The 18,431-nt window shown below is 36.7% G+C and overlaps 1 protein-coding gene across 1 annotated transcript; it reads right to left on the reverse strand.

Moving 5' to 3' along the window:
* Positions 1-364: 364 nt before the first annotated feature.
* LOC135692630 (uncharacterized) lies at positions 365-18,362 on the reverse strand. Its single transcript, XM_065210828.2, has 26 exons — positions 18,029-18,362; positions 16,566-16,713; positions 16,021-16,084; positions 15,114-15,156; positions 14,647-14,700; positions 13,748-13,843; positions 13,423-13,494; positions 11,825-11,902; positions 11,551-11,613; positions 11,006-11,104; positions 10,343-10,417; positions 10,155-10,229; positions 9,694-9,751; positions 9,254-9,316; positions 9,106-9,162; positions 8,852-8,908; positions 8,534-8,578; positions 8,159-8,218; positions 6,060-6,125; positions 5,759-5,821; positions 5,334-5,396; positions 3,611-3,703; positions 3,064-3,115; positions 2,182-2,248; positions 817-906; positions 365-649 (listed from the first exon to the last, which is right to left on the reverse strand). The coding sequence occupies exons 1-26, from the start codon at positions 18,212-18,214 to the stop codon at positions 515-517; spliced, it is 2,022 nt and encodes a 673-aa protein (XP_065066900.1). The 5' UTR covers positions 18,215-18,362; the 3' UTR covers positions 365-514.
* Positions 18,363-18,431: the final 69 nt, after the last annotated feature.

Here is an 18,431-nt window from a genome sequence, read left to right on the forward strand (position 1 = left end):
GGGGCTACATCAATAGAGTGATGATACAGGGCGAAGAGGTGGGACGGACTTTACACTTCAAGACATGATTCTGGGGGGCTGTCAAGACTAGGGGGTATCTATCCAGCAAATATGTATATTTATATAAATGCTACGTCCATGCAATACTTTAATTAATTGAGTATCGCTGCCTTGAACGACATGTCAAAACGAATATCCTTTTATGTACGTCATAAACTCATAGCTTCTTGGAAAAAAGGGGGACGGTGAAGAAAATCGAGAGGTTAGCGCATTCTACAACATAGTGGGGTTCTGGGATGCATGTGGTGGGGTATCACTGGACGAGTTGGTACACCGAAGAACAAAGACATTATAGAGAAAGTCGTTGTGTAAACATTAAAAAAGTAATAAACTCTCTGTTTTGTTAAATTTGATAACGTTCTATTTCTGGAGCTAGACAAAATATTACAAAATAAATTCGATAAAAAGAAACACGTAAGCGTGGTTAGCACAGATGGCTCATGATATCTTTTACCTAGAAAAGTTGTTCGTAAAATTCTCTCCATGTCTTCCAATCGAATATCCGGCCGGTAGAAACATGAATCACACCCAACATCCAAGCAGCGCCAACGGCAACAAAAAGGACCACAAGTGCAACCAACATGTAGAGCTATAGTAATGAAAATACTAAAATCAAAGGAGCAAATACGAGTAAGCAAGTATTGATCATGCCAAAAACGACTGCATGCTTGAAAAAGAAAGAAACTTTCGGACAGTTTTAAGACACTTTTGGACAGATACTTCGGACAAGTTTGCTCGTATACACATTATACATACCAACTGATTCTTCTGTGTTCTAGTCATATCAAGCTCTTCGATAAACTTGATCTTCCCTTGGCCCTGTCCAATTGGACTTCCATCTTTACTCTTAGAACAAAACAGAAACAGAAAGAATAAATGTATTGTACTTGCAGAATATTAACTTTACAGACCATCAAATATTCTTGCTCGAGCAGAGGAATTAGCGACAAAAATAACAAAAGCTAGATTCCTGCTTCAAGTTGGGCGTTTTTGGCAGCCTGGGAAATATGTTGAGCGTTTCGTTTTGTCTCACAGCATTGTCCCAGCGCATTTTTAAGCAAATTTCAGCTTTTCCACACTTAAAGATGCATAAAAATAATAGAAAATAGCGAGGTTCTCGGAAAATGGCTTTCAACGACGAGCAAATTATCGAGCCAGTCAGAAATTTATTTTTCAGCATAATACAAGCAGACCTGATGGCAAGCATCACGTGATTAAATACTTGCATAGTTGTCTGTCGAGGGGATTTCTACCAAAGGGGTTGTCTACTAAAGGGTTTTTCTGCCATGGGGGTTCCTGCCATGGGGGTTCCGGCCATGGGGGTTCCTGCCACGGGACTCCTGCCAAAATTTACAATGCAGCAAACGGAGGTGCGAAGATTGAATCATCTTTCAAACTTATCTCTATAAAAGATTTTCTAGTGTTTCCGGCTCTTCGCGACATTTCTTATCGCCTTTGCCAAAGCAAGATGCCTTTTGCCTCAGGCGTGAATCTACCTTTTTAAAACATACAACATGGAATTAACAGCTTTATCCTTCAGTGAACTAGAGTGCACCTTAAAAACTTGCCCTAGGAGGAAAGCCCTTGTCATTAAAAGATGAATAGTCATGTTGAGTCCGTAAAGTGATTTAATTTAATTCAACGAGACACTTTTATAGATGAACATATAGATCGCTTAAACAAAGGGTGGCCTTCATCTCGTTAGTTAACCTACTTTGAAGGCTCCTCCTTAAGAATTCTGCTTCGATTAGTTTTTTAAATAATGTTATTGTTGTTGTTGCGTTCTTTAGCTGATCTGTTTATAATTTATATAACTAACTAGCTTTTTAGAACTGTAGTAGAGTCTAAATTGAATCAAATCAAATCAATCTGATTTATGCCAAAGCTAAAAATATTGTGCTTCCTTGTTTCCGATCCCTTCTCTGTGTACTTCTAAAAAACTATAAACGCCGCATGAAAAGATGATCAGAAAGAGCTGGATTTCAGTTAAAATTTATCGTTTATTGAAGTCGATATACTGTAGATCACGCATTAACCTGAATTTAAAAAACGCTTTTCATAACATATTTCTTATCCGAAACTAATGTGAACGAAAAATGACTTATAGGAAAAATTCTGTACCTGGTGAGCTTCCGATTGAACTTGCTCGAAATTATCTTCTTGATTTGGAGTTTTGTTTACCGACGACCTACAATTATAGCAAATGAGCGATTCACTGACTTAACTGTCAATAAAATGGTTAGAAGAATGTTTCGATTTAACGACAAAGAGCTAAGAAGATCTTTTCACATCTCAACAGATTTCCAGGCCTCTAAGATTTGGAGCTAGCAAACTTTAAATACGCTACCAGTTTTTAATGTGTTTATAGGTCTTCTTAACTTGACACGTAAGCTGATAACGATCCCCTCGTCAAAATCCAAGGTCAATTCAAGAGCCCTGCAGTTTTGACGTCATATTTTCCCCATGAGTGGTCGGAAAATATTTTTACCTCAAAATTGCTACCAGCGACATCATTTTGCTTATAAAAGACTAGATTGAAAAGTCAAATTCAATATTTCAATTTTTCCCTTCTCAAGACAATCCTTGCCAAATATAACTGGAACACCTTCCCATTGCAGCATGCAAATAAACAAAGCGAGTCAAAAACTACCTTAACAAAATATCACTGCCGCTTCAAAAATTTCGACGACCCGTACAATGTTGATTTATTTTCTCACTTTCATACAGCTTGCAGTAAAAAAACTTTTATCTTCAGCGTCAAAACAGCGGCATTGAACAACATTGTAATGGGGGGTAGGGGGGGGGGGGATTTTTCAAAAAAAGCTTCAGCTTTTCACAAGTGATCCAACAATTTTGGCAAGGGTTGTAGAAAGAAACAAAATAAATAAGTTGAATTTCATTGTACAAAAAACAGCCCCTTTCTCTTTTATACAAAATTCTTGAACTTGATGACAATCAACTGAGATAATTGAAAATGAAACTATGGTACCGAAATCTACTTACAGCATCATTTGCTCCTCGACAACAGAACCCATTTTTTTATTGAATTGAACTTCTTTGTCATGCAAAGAAAAAAATGACCTTCAGAGTTTCATGTTTTTCAAATGTTCCGAATGAGCATACTACCAAAAAGTTTACCAAGCTTTTGATAGAACAGAAAGTTTACAAGATACCAAACAACACCGAAAACAGCATCTTCCTTTCCAGTTCCATTCAACTAAATTTCAATGAGAAAGAAGAATTCATACCATGCCTGCCAAAAGATTTGCTACACTGCGCTAAATGTTCGCTTATTTTTAATGGTATCCTCCTATGTCCCTTAAACAACGTTGAATAGTAAGAGCTTAAGACCGTAAAATTGATTCATTGTATTTCTATCGAGTTGCTTAGGTAATAGGATTTTCAACCAACATCTTTTTTAGGGAGAATATTTCTGTATTGTGTGGCCGAAAACTTTCAATTTTAAAAAAATCGCTCATCGACTGTAGGGTATTTCAAAGACTTTTGGCAGGAATTGTAGTTTCTGTCTAAACAGAGGGGAATTTTTTACCATCTTGCTCAGACTGTGAAACAGATTCTTTATCTTCTCGTCCATCTACGGTTTCTTTGTCTTGAAAACGTTCCTGCAGTTCTTTTAATCGATCTAAAACCATAATGAGACATTTATTAACAGATATCAAATACCTATGACAATTTACAGCAGGAAATAAAACGATAAAGGTGATGATGATGATGATGATGATGATGATGATGATGATGGTTATCATTATGATGATGATGATGGTTATCATTATGATGATGATGATTATCATTATGATGCCTTCAAATACAGGAGTGACGTTCTACTTTAGACTGCATTTTACCAACAATATAAAACGGAGCCTACAGTAATAACAGTTTGCTACGAGCAGTGTCGTTGCGTCCGGGTATTCAAAATATTAAGTGAATATCTATGATTTTCAGATAAAAATATTTAAAATTGTAATAACTTAACTTGTTTTAGAAATCATTGTTGCTATCGTACTAACTTAGAATATCACTAAATTCATGCAAAAATAAGGTAAAATTCATGCTGCGAGGATCTATTAAGCAGAGGGATTTGTAAAGCTGATGCCGATTGTCAAACAATAAATCAAAGGTCGACCTACAGGTTACTTCCACCCATCAAAATTATTCTTTCGTGTTTAATTTTTTCGTTAATGAGCGAAAGCAATGATAAGGTACGCTAAGAAATCTGCAGCGTCCAACCCAAAACTTGCTTTCACACAAATTTCGTTTTGAGCAAAAACAGGTAACTTGAACGGTTGGGGTGACAAAGCTACATCAACAAAAAATAAAAATGTCTAAATCCCAAAGAACTATTTCAAGGAGAGTTACAAGTCTGTGTAACAGTTTCGTAATTCTAATTTATTAACAACTAAAACTAAAAGAAAAGTAGGCTTAGGCTACTTATACTACTTAGTTGTGCTGTTGTACCTTAGTTCTACCTGGATCTTATTTGCAACTGAGAAACCATTTAGGCAATAAACATCACAAAATGTTTTCATTCTCAGTACATAATTGACTACTGCAGCTACTTCAAATATTTAACTGCTGGCAACTTGGAGACACATTCTTCGCAGCGTATTGCAGAAACGGATGTATTGACTAAGCTCAAATGCGCTAAGATCCTCTACTAGCCTGTCTACTGCAAGCTGTCTAACTAATTCTACGAAACAAATTAACTCACTATTCAATACGTCAAATGAGGCAATTAACTGAATTCTTCTGAGCTGCTCTCTACCAAGTCTTACTGAAATAGCAAGGAACTGATAAGCATTTTGAACTTCTATAAACATTATGAGCCCCTATAAAGCAGACATGATACTTACTACCCTGGGATCCAGAGCGTCAACCATCAAAACAAGGGGGCGTCGAGGAAATAGGGCGTCTTCTTCCGCAAAAATAAATAAAGGCATTTGGCCCTTACCAAAATGTCGAATGCTCTTTCATGTAACAACTAATCTCTATTAATTAATGATACGTCCACCATGTAAAAAATGAAGACTAAAGGTTCGAGCCCGCGACCAACGACAAAAATAAATTTAATAGCATTTAAATATAGATTCCAATAACCCCTTGAGCTGGATAATGAAGTATACTTGATGGAAGCACAGCGAAACACAAGGAAAATTTCCTTACCAAGGAGATAATCAAAGGATTGCCAGGGCAATATGATAATTATTAAAAGGCATTGGTATACAAATTAATGTATAAATATTGAATTTCCGTACCCTCGAATTCCATAGCTAATTCTTTATATTTTTGACTTGTTGCTTGTTCATTTGCAAGATTTTCTGAAAAGGAGATTGAAAATGTATATCAAATAAAGAAATACCATATTCACTTCTAAATATATAAGCCACTTGTCAATTTTTTAATAAGGAATTAAGTTTTCACATGGTCATGTCAAATAATCAGACTTTGTGCCATCAATTACAACCTTGTTCCACTCAGAAGTGATAAAAAATGCCGAGAGACTAGCTATAACACAACCAGCACTTTGTTTAATTATTTTTAAAAAAAGGCGTATAAGTTTACCCACGATTTTCTTGAGCCTGTAAGACAAAGGAATATTTACAGAGATAAGGATTTATCACATAAATAGGCCTTCCAACTACAAAGCAGTTTTAAAAGAAATAAATGCAAGTGGACAAACCGTTGAGCAATTCAATCTGTGCCTGAACCTGGGAAACTTCAGACTGCGCGCTGTTTAATCGGTCTGAAAAACAATTATAATGAAGGTAGGTATAAGATGAGACTTGCCATGAAAACAGATTGTAAATCAAAAATAAAAAGTGTGAATTAATTTACCAAATAATTACGTATATTTTCGCGGCTTACTGATAGATTCCCTTTTTTTTTTGTTTCGATTTCTGAGATTTATCAATGTGTCATAGTAAAGGGTTAGAGTATCCAATTTGTGATTGAAAATTGAAAAAATAACGAGACTCGCATACCAAGTAGGTTTTCCTCTTCATCCCTTCTCAAATTATCGAAACAGCGACTTAAAACGGCTAGATCACCTGAAATCAATATAATACTACATACAAAAGTTAAACAAGACGCAAGCTTAAAAAAAGGGCGTGGTTATTTACGTGGGGGTTGACAACAACGAAACACAATGCTCAACTGGTAAAAACCTGGTTAAAGAACTGGTAAAAAATCTGAGTTCGCACTGAAGTTTGATACTTTATTATGGATTCTTCCATTACTTCCTCCGCGGTATTTATTGCATTGACTTTCCCGCTTGCATCTATAAGCTGGGCTTTCTGTTTTTTTTGTCAGAAATTGGGATAATGGAAAACACCCAGTCACCAAAGCGGAGTCTTCTATCTGCATTACAGCAATTGTGGATGTTAAAGGAGGGATGCTAGTGATCATAATCGAACATAAAAGTTGACTGGTGCATTTTTTTTAGAATTGGTCTTGATATTGCGATCGAGGAAGCTGGGATTGAGTTTGACCTAGACAATGTCAACATTCACTGAACAGAGGTCTTTTTCTTTCGATACTGTCACTTTTTTGAGATCTTTGAAGTTACGTCTTCAAAAATTGGTTGAAACATCGTTGATCATAATATGTATCGATCACACGTTCAATTGTACAGCTGGTGTAGGCCTTTCCTAACGACTTAGATGCTTTCTTGGCAAGGGTGGAAATTCTCCTGACATTGAGAGGAAGAAAAAAGTGTGTGGCAATATGGCAATAGGTTGAGGCAAACCAGTTATCTTTAAATTCTAGTAAAGAGTTTTAAAGATGCAGACGAAGGAACTCCTTGGTCCGTTCTTGTTAGGGCACGATACCTATTCCTTCACCATGTTTACACTATAGCAAAAAGGAAAGAAACCAATTTTGACCCCCTTTGTACTTGAGTAAAAAGAAACTTTCATTTGAAGCATGCGCAATGGCGTGGCGACAACGCCAGATTAAGCCGGGTTTTACAATCGTAATCAAAAAGTTTCGTCCCTGACCGTGAACACTGAAGTAAACAAGCAAGATTTGGCAATGGAGCCAAAGAGTTTCGTTTTTCAGCAAGACCAACGAAGAACAGAACTGTCCCCAGACTAGCACAGAACCATGATACCCAGTGTAAACACAAGGCCTATCGTCGCTTTTTCGGGCATGGAATGGAGGACTTCTTTTCTTTTTCTTGAACTTTATGATTTTCAATACCAATGAACTGACCTAGGTAATGACCTTGGACTTGCATATTGACCTTAGACATAGGTAATGACCTCAGACCTAGTTATTGACCTTACAACTAGGTATTGACCTTAGACCTACAATCGTCCACAAAAATTGTGAGACTGCTTTTCCTTCCCACCTCGCAATAATGCCAAAGTCTGTTTGGCGTATTTACCCAAAAGACATTATTACCTATCAAAATTATTTCGTAAACCATTCGTAATTTTGACTTAGGCTCCAGACAGACGTATTCGTTGCTCAACCCTTCCACCGTCCCCTTCCCTTCCCTGCCCCCTCCAAGCAATGTTTTTTGTTGAGATTTGGTGAAATAGTTGCAAATCATGTGTGCAAAGACCGTATACAATAGCAAGATCTAAACAACATTGCTTGAAGGGGGAGGCGGTCAAATACAATTCTGGTAGATTACTGTCAATAAATTTGTCTTGATTTTATCACTGGTCTCAATATATTTTGTGAAGGATTGTAGGTACTGACCTTACACCTAGGAATTGACCTTAGACCTAGGTAATGACCTTAGACTTACATATTAACCTTAGACATAGGTAATGACCTTAGACCTAGTTATTGATCTTACACCTAGGTATTGACCTTAGACCTAGGTAATGACCTTAGACTTACATATTGACCTTACACCTAGGTATTGACCTTAGACCTAGGTAATGACCTTACACCTAGGTATTGACCTTAGACCTAGGTAATGACCTTAGACTTACATATTAACCTTAGACATAGATAATGACCTTAGACCTGGGTAATGACATTACACCTAGGCTGACATCAACTATACATTGCTGAGTCAAAAGATAATATTCATAAGTCAATGTATCGAATGTCTCGAAGTAAGACCTACCATTAATCCCCTTCGCAAACTTTGAACAGAATTCCAATGAGCATCGTGATTCACGATTTTCTAAAAACAAAAACGAGACCATTATATCCAATGAACGGGATCGTATTGAAAAAAACTGTTAGCAAATTGCACAATGAGTTTTACTTAAGGACTTTCAGACGACTGAGTAAAGAGCATTATAGTAAAATATGGCTTTATCGCACTGATTGCAAAATGATTATCGAGACTATACAAATCAATGCGACCCTACTATTCACTTAGATGTCACTTAACAAACTGTTTACTTGTTATGGTGTTTCCATGACTGAATTTTGCCAAGACATCAAAAGAGGTTGATAAAACAACCTTATATGATAACAGGCACAGCATACTGACCTTCAACCTCCAATAGGCCATCATCAAAATCCGGCAGGTCCCTATCTAAATAAAAAAATAGAAATTTGCAACCGACAAAAATTTAAAGGAAAGTGGTGCTTAAAACCTATTGGTAATTTAACGATGATTTAGATTGTCAAGAAATCACTAATAAAGATGTCTGCCTGCTTAATTTCAGGGCGAAGCTTGGGGAAAACTATATCAAAGTATAACTTCTTGTGATATGTATGGGGTTTTAAGTCAAATAAACAAAATATGCATGCATATGACTATTAATACAAACGAGAAAAAACCTACATGAAATGATAGAGTACGAACCTTTGATTGATTCAGAGGCCAGCTTCCTTATGTAATGTTTAGTTTCGACTAGACTCTCTATAGAGGGGAATAAGCAAGAATTGATTAAAGTGCAATCTAGAAGTGCCCCGGCAACCAAATTTTGTAGTTATGCAAAGCAATCAAAATTTACAGGTTTTAATGTGGATGTCCCTTTAAAATAATCCACGGTCATCTTATCTTAAATCCTGCAATTATCAAAATTGCACGAAAAAGCGATCCAAAGAAAAGGTCACCTTGGAGATTCTCTAGCAGTTGGGTTTGTTCAGCAGCACCGGCGATGCGCTCCTCACCTAAGACAGAAATTTAGTCAGTGTTTTCGAATTAAATGGAAATCAATTCACGCGGACCTTAAGATAAAAATACAAAACACACAAAACTCACTCGTGTCTGTGCTTTTTTCGCTTGAAGGTCCGCTTAAATCTGCTTGTCGTTTTTCTAGTTTTTCTAAAAACAAAGACGGGCTCTGTAAATATAAACGAATAAGGGGCGATGGAAAGGAGAGAAGGAAGGAAGCCAAGGAACAATGGAAACGGAAAGGGGGGAAGGGAGGAAAGAAGGAATTTACACTTGACAACAAGGCAGGAATAGAAGGCCGAAGAAACATTGCGTAAGAAAGCCTTACGAACAATAATTGGGATAGGAAAAAGGAACATTATAATCAGGGAACCTAGATTTTTCCCATGAACAGTCCAAACACTAATCTCTAAACAGTAGCGTATCCAGGGTGGTAAGATTGGGGGGCAAAGGCGAATGGAGCAGAGAAAGTGCAAAAAGTATAAGGAGATACAAAAAGATACAAAAAGATTAGACCTGCCAAATACCTTTCATAGCAGAAAGCTGTTCTTTTGTAAAATCACATTCGGCTTGAAGGGATTCGATCTACGATGATAATGATAAATCAGTCATACTAGGCTATATTTTCAAAAACTTCTACTTCTGCCTCTTTTCTTCAAGCATTATTGTCAATTATCTTTCAAAATCCTGTTGCCTTTAAAAAGACAAGTCCCAAAATCCAACGTTGACCTATTTTGAGGTCTAAAGAAGAAAGTAAGGTCGACTTCTGAGGCTAACTTCGAAACAAGTCGGTCCTTCATTCACTGACACACTAAGATTTCAGGACTTTTCTACAGGACGTCCAAATTATCTGAGGTATTAGCGTGGCGGTGTTCAACAGCATTGGCACAATGTGCTTGTCAAAACTGCTATAAAAATCAAATTTCCGTCTTTGGGATGTAGAGTTTACAAGAATGACCGGCGGTGCACAGCACAATTTCTCAGTTACCTGCACAGCCAGGGTGCTTGCTCTTTTTTCAGCATCCTCGACATCGCGTTTTAGTTGTTGTTGCTCCTCAATAGCCTGTCAATATGAAACAAAAACAAAACATCAAGGTTGGTTGTACATGGAAAGACAAAATTTTGGGCAATAAGATCCTAGCAATGAAACAATGGAAACGTAAAATAAAAGCGTACCTTCGTTTCATATGATTTGCTGCTTGCTTTAATGGAGTCGATTTCTTGACGATACTGATGCACTTCTTGTGCTAGCTAAAGCCAAACAAGAGAATCTTTATTGCACGCCAAATTGCTAGGACCAAAGCAAAAAACCTATTTCTTTACTGGAGTGAACCCAGCAAAGATAAAGCAACTCTTTCCAAAATACCATCGGTTTTGAAAACGAGGAAAGAGCCAGCAAAGAGGTAAAGTCTTTTAGTTGGGGTATATGTTTTGTATTAGAGGGAAGACAGAACTAGGAAAATTATTCCTAAAGACAGAAGCCATTATAAGATGCCGAGGAGGCTGGGTCCGAGACTTGGAAAGAGAGGTTGAAAATTGGTGGCTGGCAAACAACTAGCTTCAAAGATTATAATTATGGTTATAAATCGGTCTCGATTCATCGTCAACATTGTAATTAAAAATAACTTTTCAGGAGTAGTACACGTGGTATTGAATTGATAGATGCATGATCAATTCATAATGGAAGGAGAAACAACGAGTTGACAAACGAGCAAAACGTAAAGGAGCTAAAGAATGGAAACTTAAAAAGAGCAAATGAACTTCAACGCCACCGTGGCTTAAGTACCTTGATTTCTCAAACAATTCAAAAGAAGAAGTGAATTGCACAACATAATATACCTGCTCGTTGTGGTCCATTAAATTTTTGATGTCGTCTTCAGACTTTTCATATAACGATTTAAAGTGAGTGCATTCGTCCTCGGAATAACTCAACGACCGCTAAAATATTGTAAACTCTGCATCAGTTTTTTAAAGTATATATAGTTTTAAAAATTAATCGAGTACAAGCATCAATAAATGATCTTCAATTTGCAAACGTGAGCAATCTAAACGTAAAAAAATGCATTCTGTAGAAACCTTATATAGTAAATCTGAAAACAATGAGTAACTGTAGAAAACTATATTGTTAAGATGAGCTGTTTTTCACAACAACACAACTCTCGTTAACACAACTAAGATAAACATATAGGAAGATTGTTAATAGTAACAACAAGTAAAATCATGCGCAAGGAGCATTCAGAAATGGTCAAGTTTTAAACAAACGTCTGCCATTATCCAACCTAATTATTTTCCTTACCTTCCCGAGGGCTCTGCTGGCAGGAGAAAACAATAACCAGCCAATAGCAGGAAGCAATGCACAGAACAAACTGAATTCAAACACTAACCTGAACATCAGTAAGTTTCTGCAGCGTTTCAGACTTCTCTTCGATCAGCCGTTGAATTGTTTCCTATAAAACAATGCCTTTTTTTTAAGGGTGAACAAAACGTTCGGGATGGTAACATATTTTGTTGATAGACCTCTATCAACCTGAAAACTACGAAATTCGAAGAATTTTATCAAATCGTACCAAAATTATATCAAGACAAGTCACAGCACTTTAAAACTTCGCAATTACAAATTAAAAAGAATCCAAAATTTAGAGCTATTTCGTAGCCTACCTTTGCTTTCATTTCATAATTTTCTTTTTCTTCTTGGGAGCTGAGGAGAAGCTTTCGGCAGTCTTCTTCGGGCATTTCCTTAAGAGGCCAATTAAAAGATAAGTAAGCCAATGCAGTGATAAGAAAGCCAGTACAGGAATAAGTAAGCCAGTAAAGCCAATGCGGGGATAGATTAACCATTGCAGGGGTAGTTAGCCATTCCAGGGAGAAGTAAGCCAATGCAGAGATAAGTAAGCGAATGCAGGTATAAGTAAGCCAGTGAAGCCAATGCGGGAATAGATTAACCATTGCAGGGGTAGTAAGCCATTCCAGGGAGAAGTAGGCCAATGCAGAGATAAGTAAGCGAATGCAGGTATAAGTAAGCCAGTCAAGGGATAAGTAAGCAAATGCAGGGATAAGTAAGTCAGTGCAGGGGTAGTAAGCCATTCCAGGGAGAAGTAAGCCAATGCAGAGATAAGTAAGCGAATGCAGGTATAAGTAAGCCAGTCAAGGGATAAGTAAGCAAATGCAGGGATAAGTAAGTCAGTGCAGGGGTAGTAAGCCATTCCAGGGAGAAGTAAGCCAATGCAGAGATAAGTAAGCGAATGCAGGTATAAGTAAGTCAGTGCAGGGGTAGTAAGCCAATGCAGAGATAAGTAAGCGAATGCAGGTATAAGTAAGTCAGTGCAGGGGTAGTAAGCCATTCCAGGGAGAAGTAAGCCAATGCAGAGATAAGTAAGCGAATGCAGGTATAAGTAAGTCAGTGCAGGGGTAGTAAGCCAATGCAGAGATAAGTAAGCGAATGCAGGTATAAGTAAGTCAGTGCAGGGGTAGTAAGCCATTCCAGGGAGAAGTAAGCCAATGCAGAGATAAGTAAGCGAATGCAGGTATAAGTAAGCCAGTCAAGGGATAAGTAAGCAAATGCAGGGATAAGTAAGTCAGTGCAGGGGTAGTAAGCCATTCCAGGGAGAAGTAAGCCAATGCAGAGATAAGTAAGCGAATGCAGGTATAAGTAAGCCAGTCAAGGGATAAGTAAGCAAATGCAGGGATAAGTAAGTCAGTGCAGGGGTAGTAAGCCATTCCAGGGAGAAGTAAGCCAATGCAGAGATAAGTAAGCGAATGCAGGTATAAGTAAGTCAGTGCAGGGGTAGTAAGCCAATGCAGAGATAAGTAAGCGAATGCAGGTATAAGTAAGTCAGTGCAGGGGTAGTAAGCCAATGCAGAGATAAGTAAGCGAATGCAGGTATAAGTAAGTCAGTGCAGGGGTAGTAAGCCAATGCAGAGATAAGTAAGCCAATGCAGGAATAAGTAAGTCAGTGCAGGGGTAGTAAGCCAATGCAGGAATAAGTAAGCAAGTATGGTTCGACGTTTGATCTTGGGGAAATATTAGCAACTCAGTAGAGATTAACTTACGGGTTCTTTAGTTTTTTGGTTTTCTTAACTGAACTGTACTACACTTCAGCCTTATTTTTCTCTTTTGCAACTGAAATTATCTTCATTCGTACAAGATAAGAATGTTTCCGGTGATCGCAAAATATTTTTTAGAACAGATATAAAGCAGCATCGCCAATTTACTTTTGTTGCGACAATGTGCATTACAAGCAAATACTTAACCGCACCTTTGTAATAATGTCTAACTCGTTTTCAAGAATATCGAGCCTCGAAAGGAGCTCATCCTCTTTGACGAATGCCTGGAAGAAATAAAGAGAATGATTGCGCAAGCGAACACAACTGTTTGATCATGAATTTTACAAAGTGATTCTGACAGTGACTTTTAAAAACTTGCTTTAAGGCCAAATAGAGTCATATAAGCTGGCTAATACTTCTTTATAAAAATGATTCTGCTGGAAGAGCTATTCAACAGCATGCTAGAAAACATTTCAGCTTTCAAAAATAATATATTGTATTTTCAGATAACCTAAAAATAAATTGAAATTTGCTGACCTGGAATGTTTCATCTGATGATACGGATGAGTTGGCAATCATTCGCTGCATTGTTGCTAATTTTTGTTCAAGAAGTTGTTCCCGATTCATAGCATCCTGGAAACAAAAAGTTCAAACGTGTGTAGTTCCTTTTTCGGTAAACCGAGGTTCTATTATTTTAATCTTGATTAGCCGAACATGAATTCAAAGAAGATTTTTTCTTATGCCAACAAATTCTGGATTACCCGAACGGCTTTCTGATGGATTCAGCTTCTTTCCTAGCTATTTAACCAAATGATCAAAAGCAAATGAAATAAATCTGTTGACAAATCTTATAAATTCACTTCAATTCAACCGATTTATGCTTCATGTTAGTTTCAATTTCCATACAGCCAAATTAATTCAACAATAACCGACAACATCGATCAACTCAACAGTGCGCAAATCATTGTTCCCAGGCACAATGTCGCATGAAAAGATTGAAAAGCAGCTTTGCTACCCCCTTCCTACAAAACTCCCCTAAAAGTGCACTACTGCGTGCAAACTCAAGCAGTTAACAAAATTTCTTCTCAATTGAACAAAATAGCGCCATTTGTAAGTTTTATTTTCTATTTCACTGGGGCTATTATTTTACATCCTCGATTAGTTCGTATTTTGGAATATCCGAACAATGACGAAAAATGAATCTACATTTTCCAAATAATCACGGATGCAATATAGTTTCTAAAAATATTATCAAGGCGGAAAAGTAATTCATATTTTATTCTTTGGCATTCAGTGCTGTCAAATTCCAACCTTGAAAGATACTTTAAGAGGAACCCTGAGTTAGATGAAAATGAAACTGTTCCACTGAAAATGGTATGGCGTGGTATAGCAATATTTCAGGGATATTTTTAGTGACTCAGCATTCAACAAGTTACCTGCAAGTACTTGGACAATTGCCATAATTCTTGAGTTCGTAGGTTGTGATCACCCTAGAAATTGAGCGGAAACAGTTACCATATCTTGACAGTAGCTAAACAAACTAGAAGAACAATCTCTCTGGCACTCTGATCGATGCTCAAAACCTGTCCATTGAAAGTGTAACTTTCCTAGAAAGTTAGACGACCTATGAAAGTCTTTTTTGCTGTACAGCAGCAAAGGAAAATTGGCAATGGCTAACTCCTATATGCGATAACATATCATTCTATATCATTGTCACGTCACAATGAATTCAATTCAACTTGCAGTTGAGTTCTTTCAAAAGACATAATCAAAAAGAATGTTGGCTAGCACGTACAAAGTTTCAATGAACATGTAAAATTTGATATGCTTTAAAAAGATTTAAGACATTAAGAGAAACATATAATTGTAATAGCCATAATTCTTTCAGCAAAAATATACATACGTTTACAAAAGGCAACACCCTTCCAGTTGGCTTGTCTGGCTCTCTATAAAAAAGCATTGCATTTCTCAAATACTTATTCTACCTGGTTTTAGTTGTATTACAGTTTGATCAAAGCATATGAGTGTTCCAATTCAAACAACTTTCCAGGAATTATGGTATTTGCATGCTGTTTAAAAATGGCTGCATATTTAGGGACTTACCTGAAAAACTGGAGCAGATAAAGAGATCATAAATTTCTAACTAAATCAACTTGATAAGCTTCTTTTGAGGAATGGCAAGGACCTAGAATTGCTTAAAATGTTCATAAAAACGGAACTAAATATGTCAATTTCCAACAATATCTGAGAGTATGTCGTCAGTGATAAAGTCTTGGGGTCTGCTGAAGAGGTAAATGGTGTCAAGGCGATAATCAGACAATATATACCTCCTTGCAATAATCACTGGGGTGCAAATAAAAAAATTTTACCATAATTTTAAGCAGCAATCATTGCTTTTTACAATATAAGCTCCAAGGAGGCACACCTGTTCATTTTGAGATGGAGGTTGCAAGAATAACTGCATTTCTCAGACATAAAGAGCAGTGTGCCTATGTTACAAGCTCTCTTTGGAGCTAGTTTCCTGTTCATTGAACTGGGCATATTAATTTGATATTCCTTTTAGATCTGTATCTGACATTTGAAGTTTGAAATGTACTTGAGGGTTACCCTCAAAGCTCCTAATTTTAGTCCAAAATTTTCCAACAATATATTCTTTTTAGCCCTCTTTGTGTGATCTATGGTGCCATTTTGAATATTTTTGTGAGCTACCCCCAATCCTCTACTGTTTATTCTGAATACATTTAGCTTTTCCAGAAGTACACTGAGATCAGTAAACAATACTTGAATAACACAAAAAACTGCATAGTTACCCTAAGGCCTCTGTTCCATCAGGATTTATCAGTGTGACCAATGCAATGATGCAACCATGTGTGACTAAACAAAACAAGCAACTTTTAAGTCAGTCAACTCTTAAAATGAGCCTTTAACAACCATCAAATGAGGGTTGCAATAAGAAATAAAATTTCATTGGCAAACACAAAGCCCCTTCAACTTCTTAAAAAGCTCTTATATATCAAGTACATAATAGATTTAAATATTTGGCATCAAGAAAAAAATCGGAAAGGAATAATGCCAGGTATAATACACAGCACCTTCATATTGTGCAATTACTGAATTAATGTTTTTTTCATATATAGCATGATCTGCTTAAGAGTCGGTTAGAAAAAGCTGAAAATTTGTAACATCATTTTTTAGAAAAATATGCTTTATAGAGAAAAAACTCTGGTGCATGTAAACTTCATTTTTCTCAATTAGGCAGCTAAAATAAATCCACTGCTTAGATTTTATCATATCAATTGGTAATATCCTGTAATCAAAAAAGGCTCCACAAGCCACATCCTGCTAAAATTCATACCTTTCTTTGAATTCTCAACCACATCTACGCCAAACTGTAGGACATCACCTGACCGAATTTCAACAGACTCTGCATCATCAGCACCTCTACCTACCTGTGCATTGTTCACATATGTACCATTACTACTTTTTGTATCTTGGATGTAGAACTGAAATTAATCCAGACAGTTTGAAGTCACTCTTCTTTAAATAATACTTTCTGCTCTAATTCAAAATTCATTTCATTTTATTTCAACAACAGTAGGTGCTTTCTTGCTTGCTCTATACCTGGCTTCCAAAAATAGCACTGACAAAGGCAAAGGCCAAATTGAGAGCCTGTATGATGACAAATCTTTTTGGCTCTTCCTAATTTCAAAATTCAAAATGTCACAAACAGTTATGAAGAAACATTATTTGATCTCAATCTACAAACATCTGGTTTTAATTTACCAGCGAAATTGAAATGAACAAGATATAATTCTTGATCAGTTAACTGACATATGTATCAACCTTCTAACAAAATAGCATATTGACAAACTACATCAAGCCCACAATCTTTCTGCAAGTTATCCTAGATAACATTTAAATCTATTTAAAAAACAACAAAACTGTTGCATTAAAGCCAGTCTATTCTACCTTTACCATTAGATTAGTTAATTAGACTAAACCTGGCTGAAATTCAGCCAGATGTAACAAACCACCTTACTGTTTTCCCTGTAATGTATAGGCATATGCCTTGGTTGTTACTGTGAGGGCAGATTTTCTTAAAATAGAAATTTTTGTTCAATTCTTTGCCTGTCTAAACTTCTAATTACATTAACTACTCCTGATTTGATGAAAGTCTGTCCTGACCCAGTGTGCAGAGCATGTCAGTTCTCGGGGCAAATCTCACGTGTGCATGATTGTTTCAGGCATCTGCCATATTCTGCAAACTGGGTCCTGATTAAGCTTAATCATCAAAGTAACAATGCACTTGCTAGTTATATTACTACTAATGCAATGTGGATTCGTATAATATCAGTGAATTTTAAAATACATAAACAACTGAAGGGCCTTTAATTCTTTAATTTTTGTACTCTCAATTTGTATGACTGTAATGTGTTCAGTAAACTTTTCTTCTACGCATTAATTTTAGTATGAAAATAAACCAACCAGTAATATGGTGTTGGGCTAAATAACTACAGCAACATTAGCTACGGGTAATTGCAAAATTACAGTTATATTTGACATGAGCGATTTTCTAGGATTTAATGAGTTTTCTTTGACTTGATGTAAATTCTTCTTGCCTACACTTAGTTCTCTGTTATCATTAGAAAGTAGTTTGCATATTTTTGCTTAGTAAAAGCGTTAATGAATGTAGTGGAATTTCAGAATTTCATATAAATTGAAAAATACAGAGATGCTGTTTCCTGATAACTCGCTTAAAAAACGAAAGAGACGAAAGCCTTCTCCAAGCCTGCAGGGAGTTGCATAAAGTTAACTTACTTTTCCACTTTCATACCAAATAATTGCATGGCTCCGAGAGAGTACCTTACAATCAAATATTAGATTGTTCTGGGCTGATTTGCACTTTGCAACGGCTCGCCCTATTTTCACAGGCTCCTTCAGAATGACTTTCCGTTCTTGAAACGGATGCGAATTAGGCCTCGCACCAAGTATAGCATAGGCCATCTTCCTGCATCCCTCTGTCCTAGATCAACGACTCAGTTGTTCATTTTGAAGGTTCAGCATTTGCATGCACTTCTGTTGGTTGTAAACAAACTACGCTCAGATTTCTTTATTACGTCAAATTGGGCTTCTCACTGCCGCCCAGGATCAAAGTTCTTCGAAACCGCCTTGGCACGTATGACAATAGACACTACGGTTGCTTACAACCAGAGGCCCGTGG

The sequence above is a fragment of the Rhopilema esculentum genome, chromosome 3, assembly GCF_057945365.1.
Source record: "Rhopilema esculentum isolate cy_ngs chromosome 3, ASM5794536v1, whole genome shotgun sequence".
In the NCBI taxonomy this organism is placed as follows: domain Eukaryota; kingdom Metazoa; phylum Cnidaria; class Scyphozoa; order Rhizostomeae; family Rhizostomatidae; genus Rhopilema; species Rhopilema esculentum.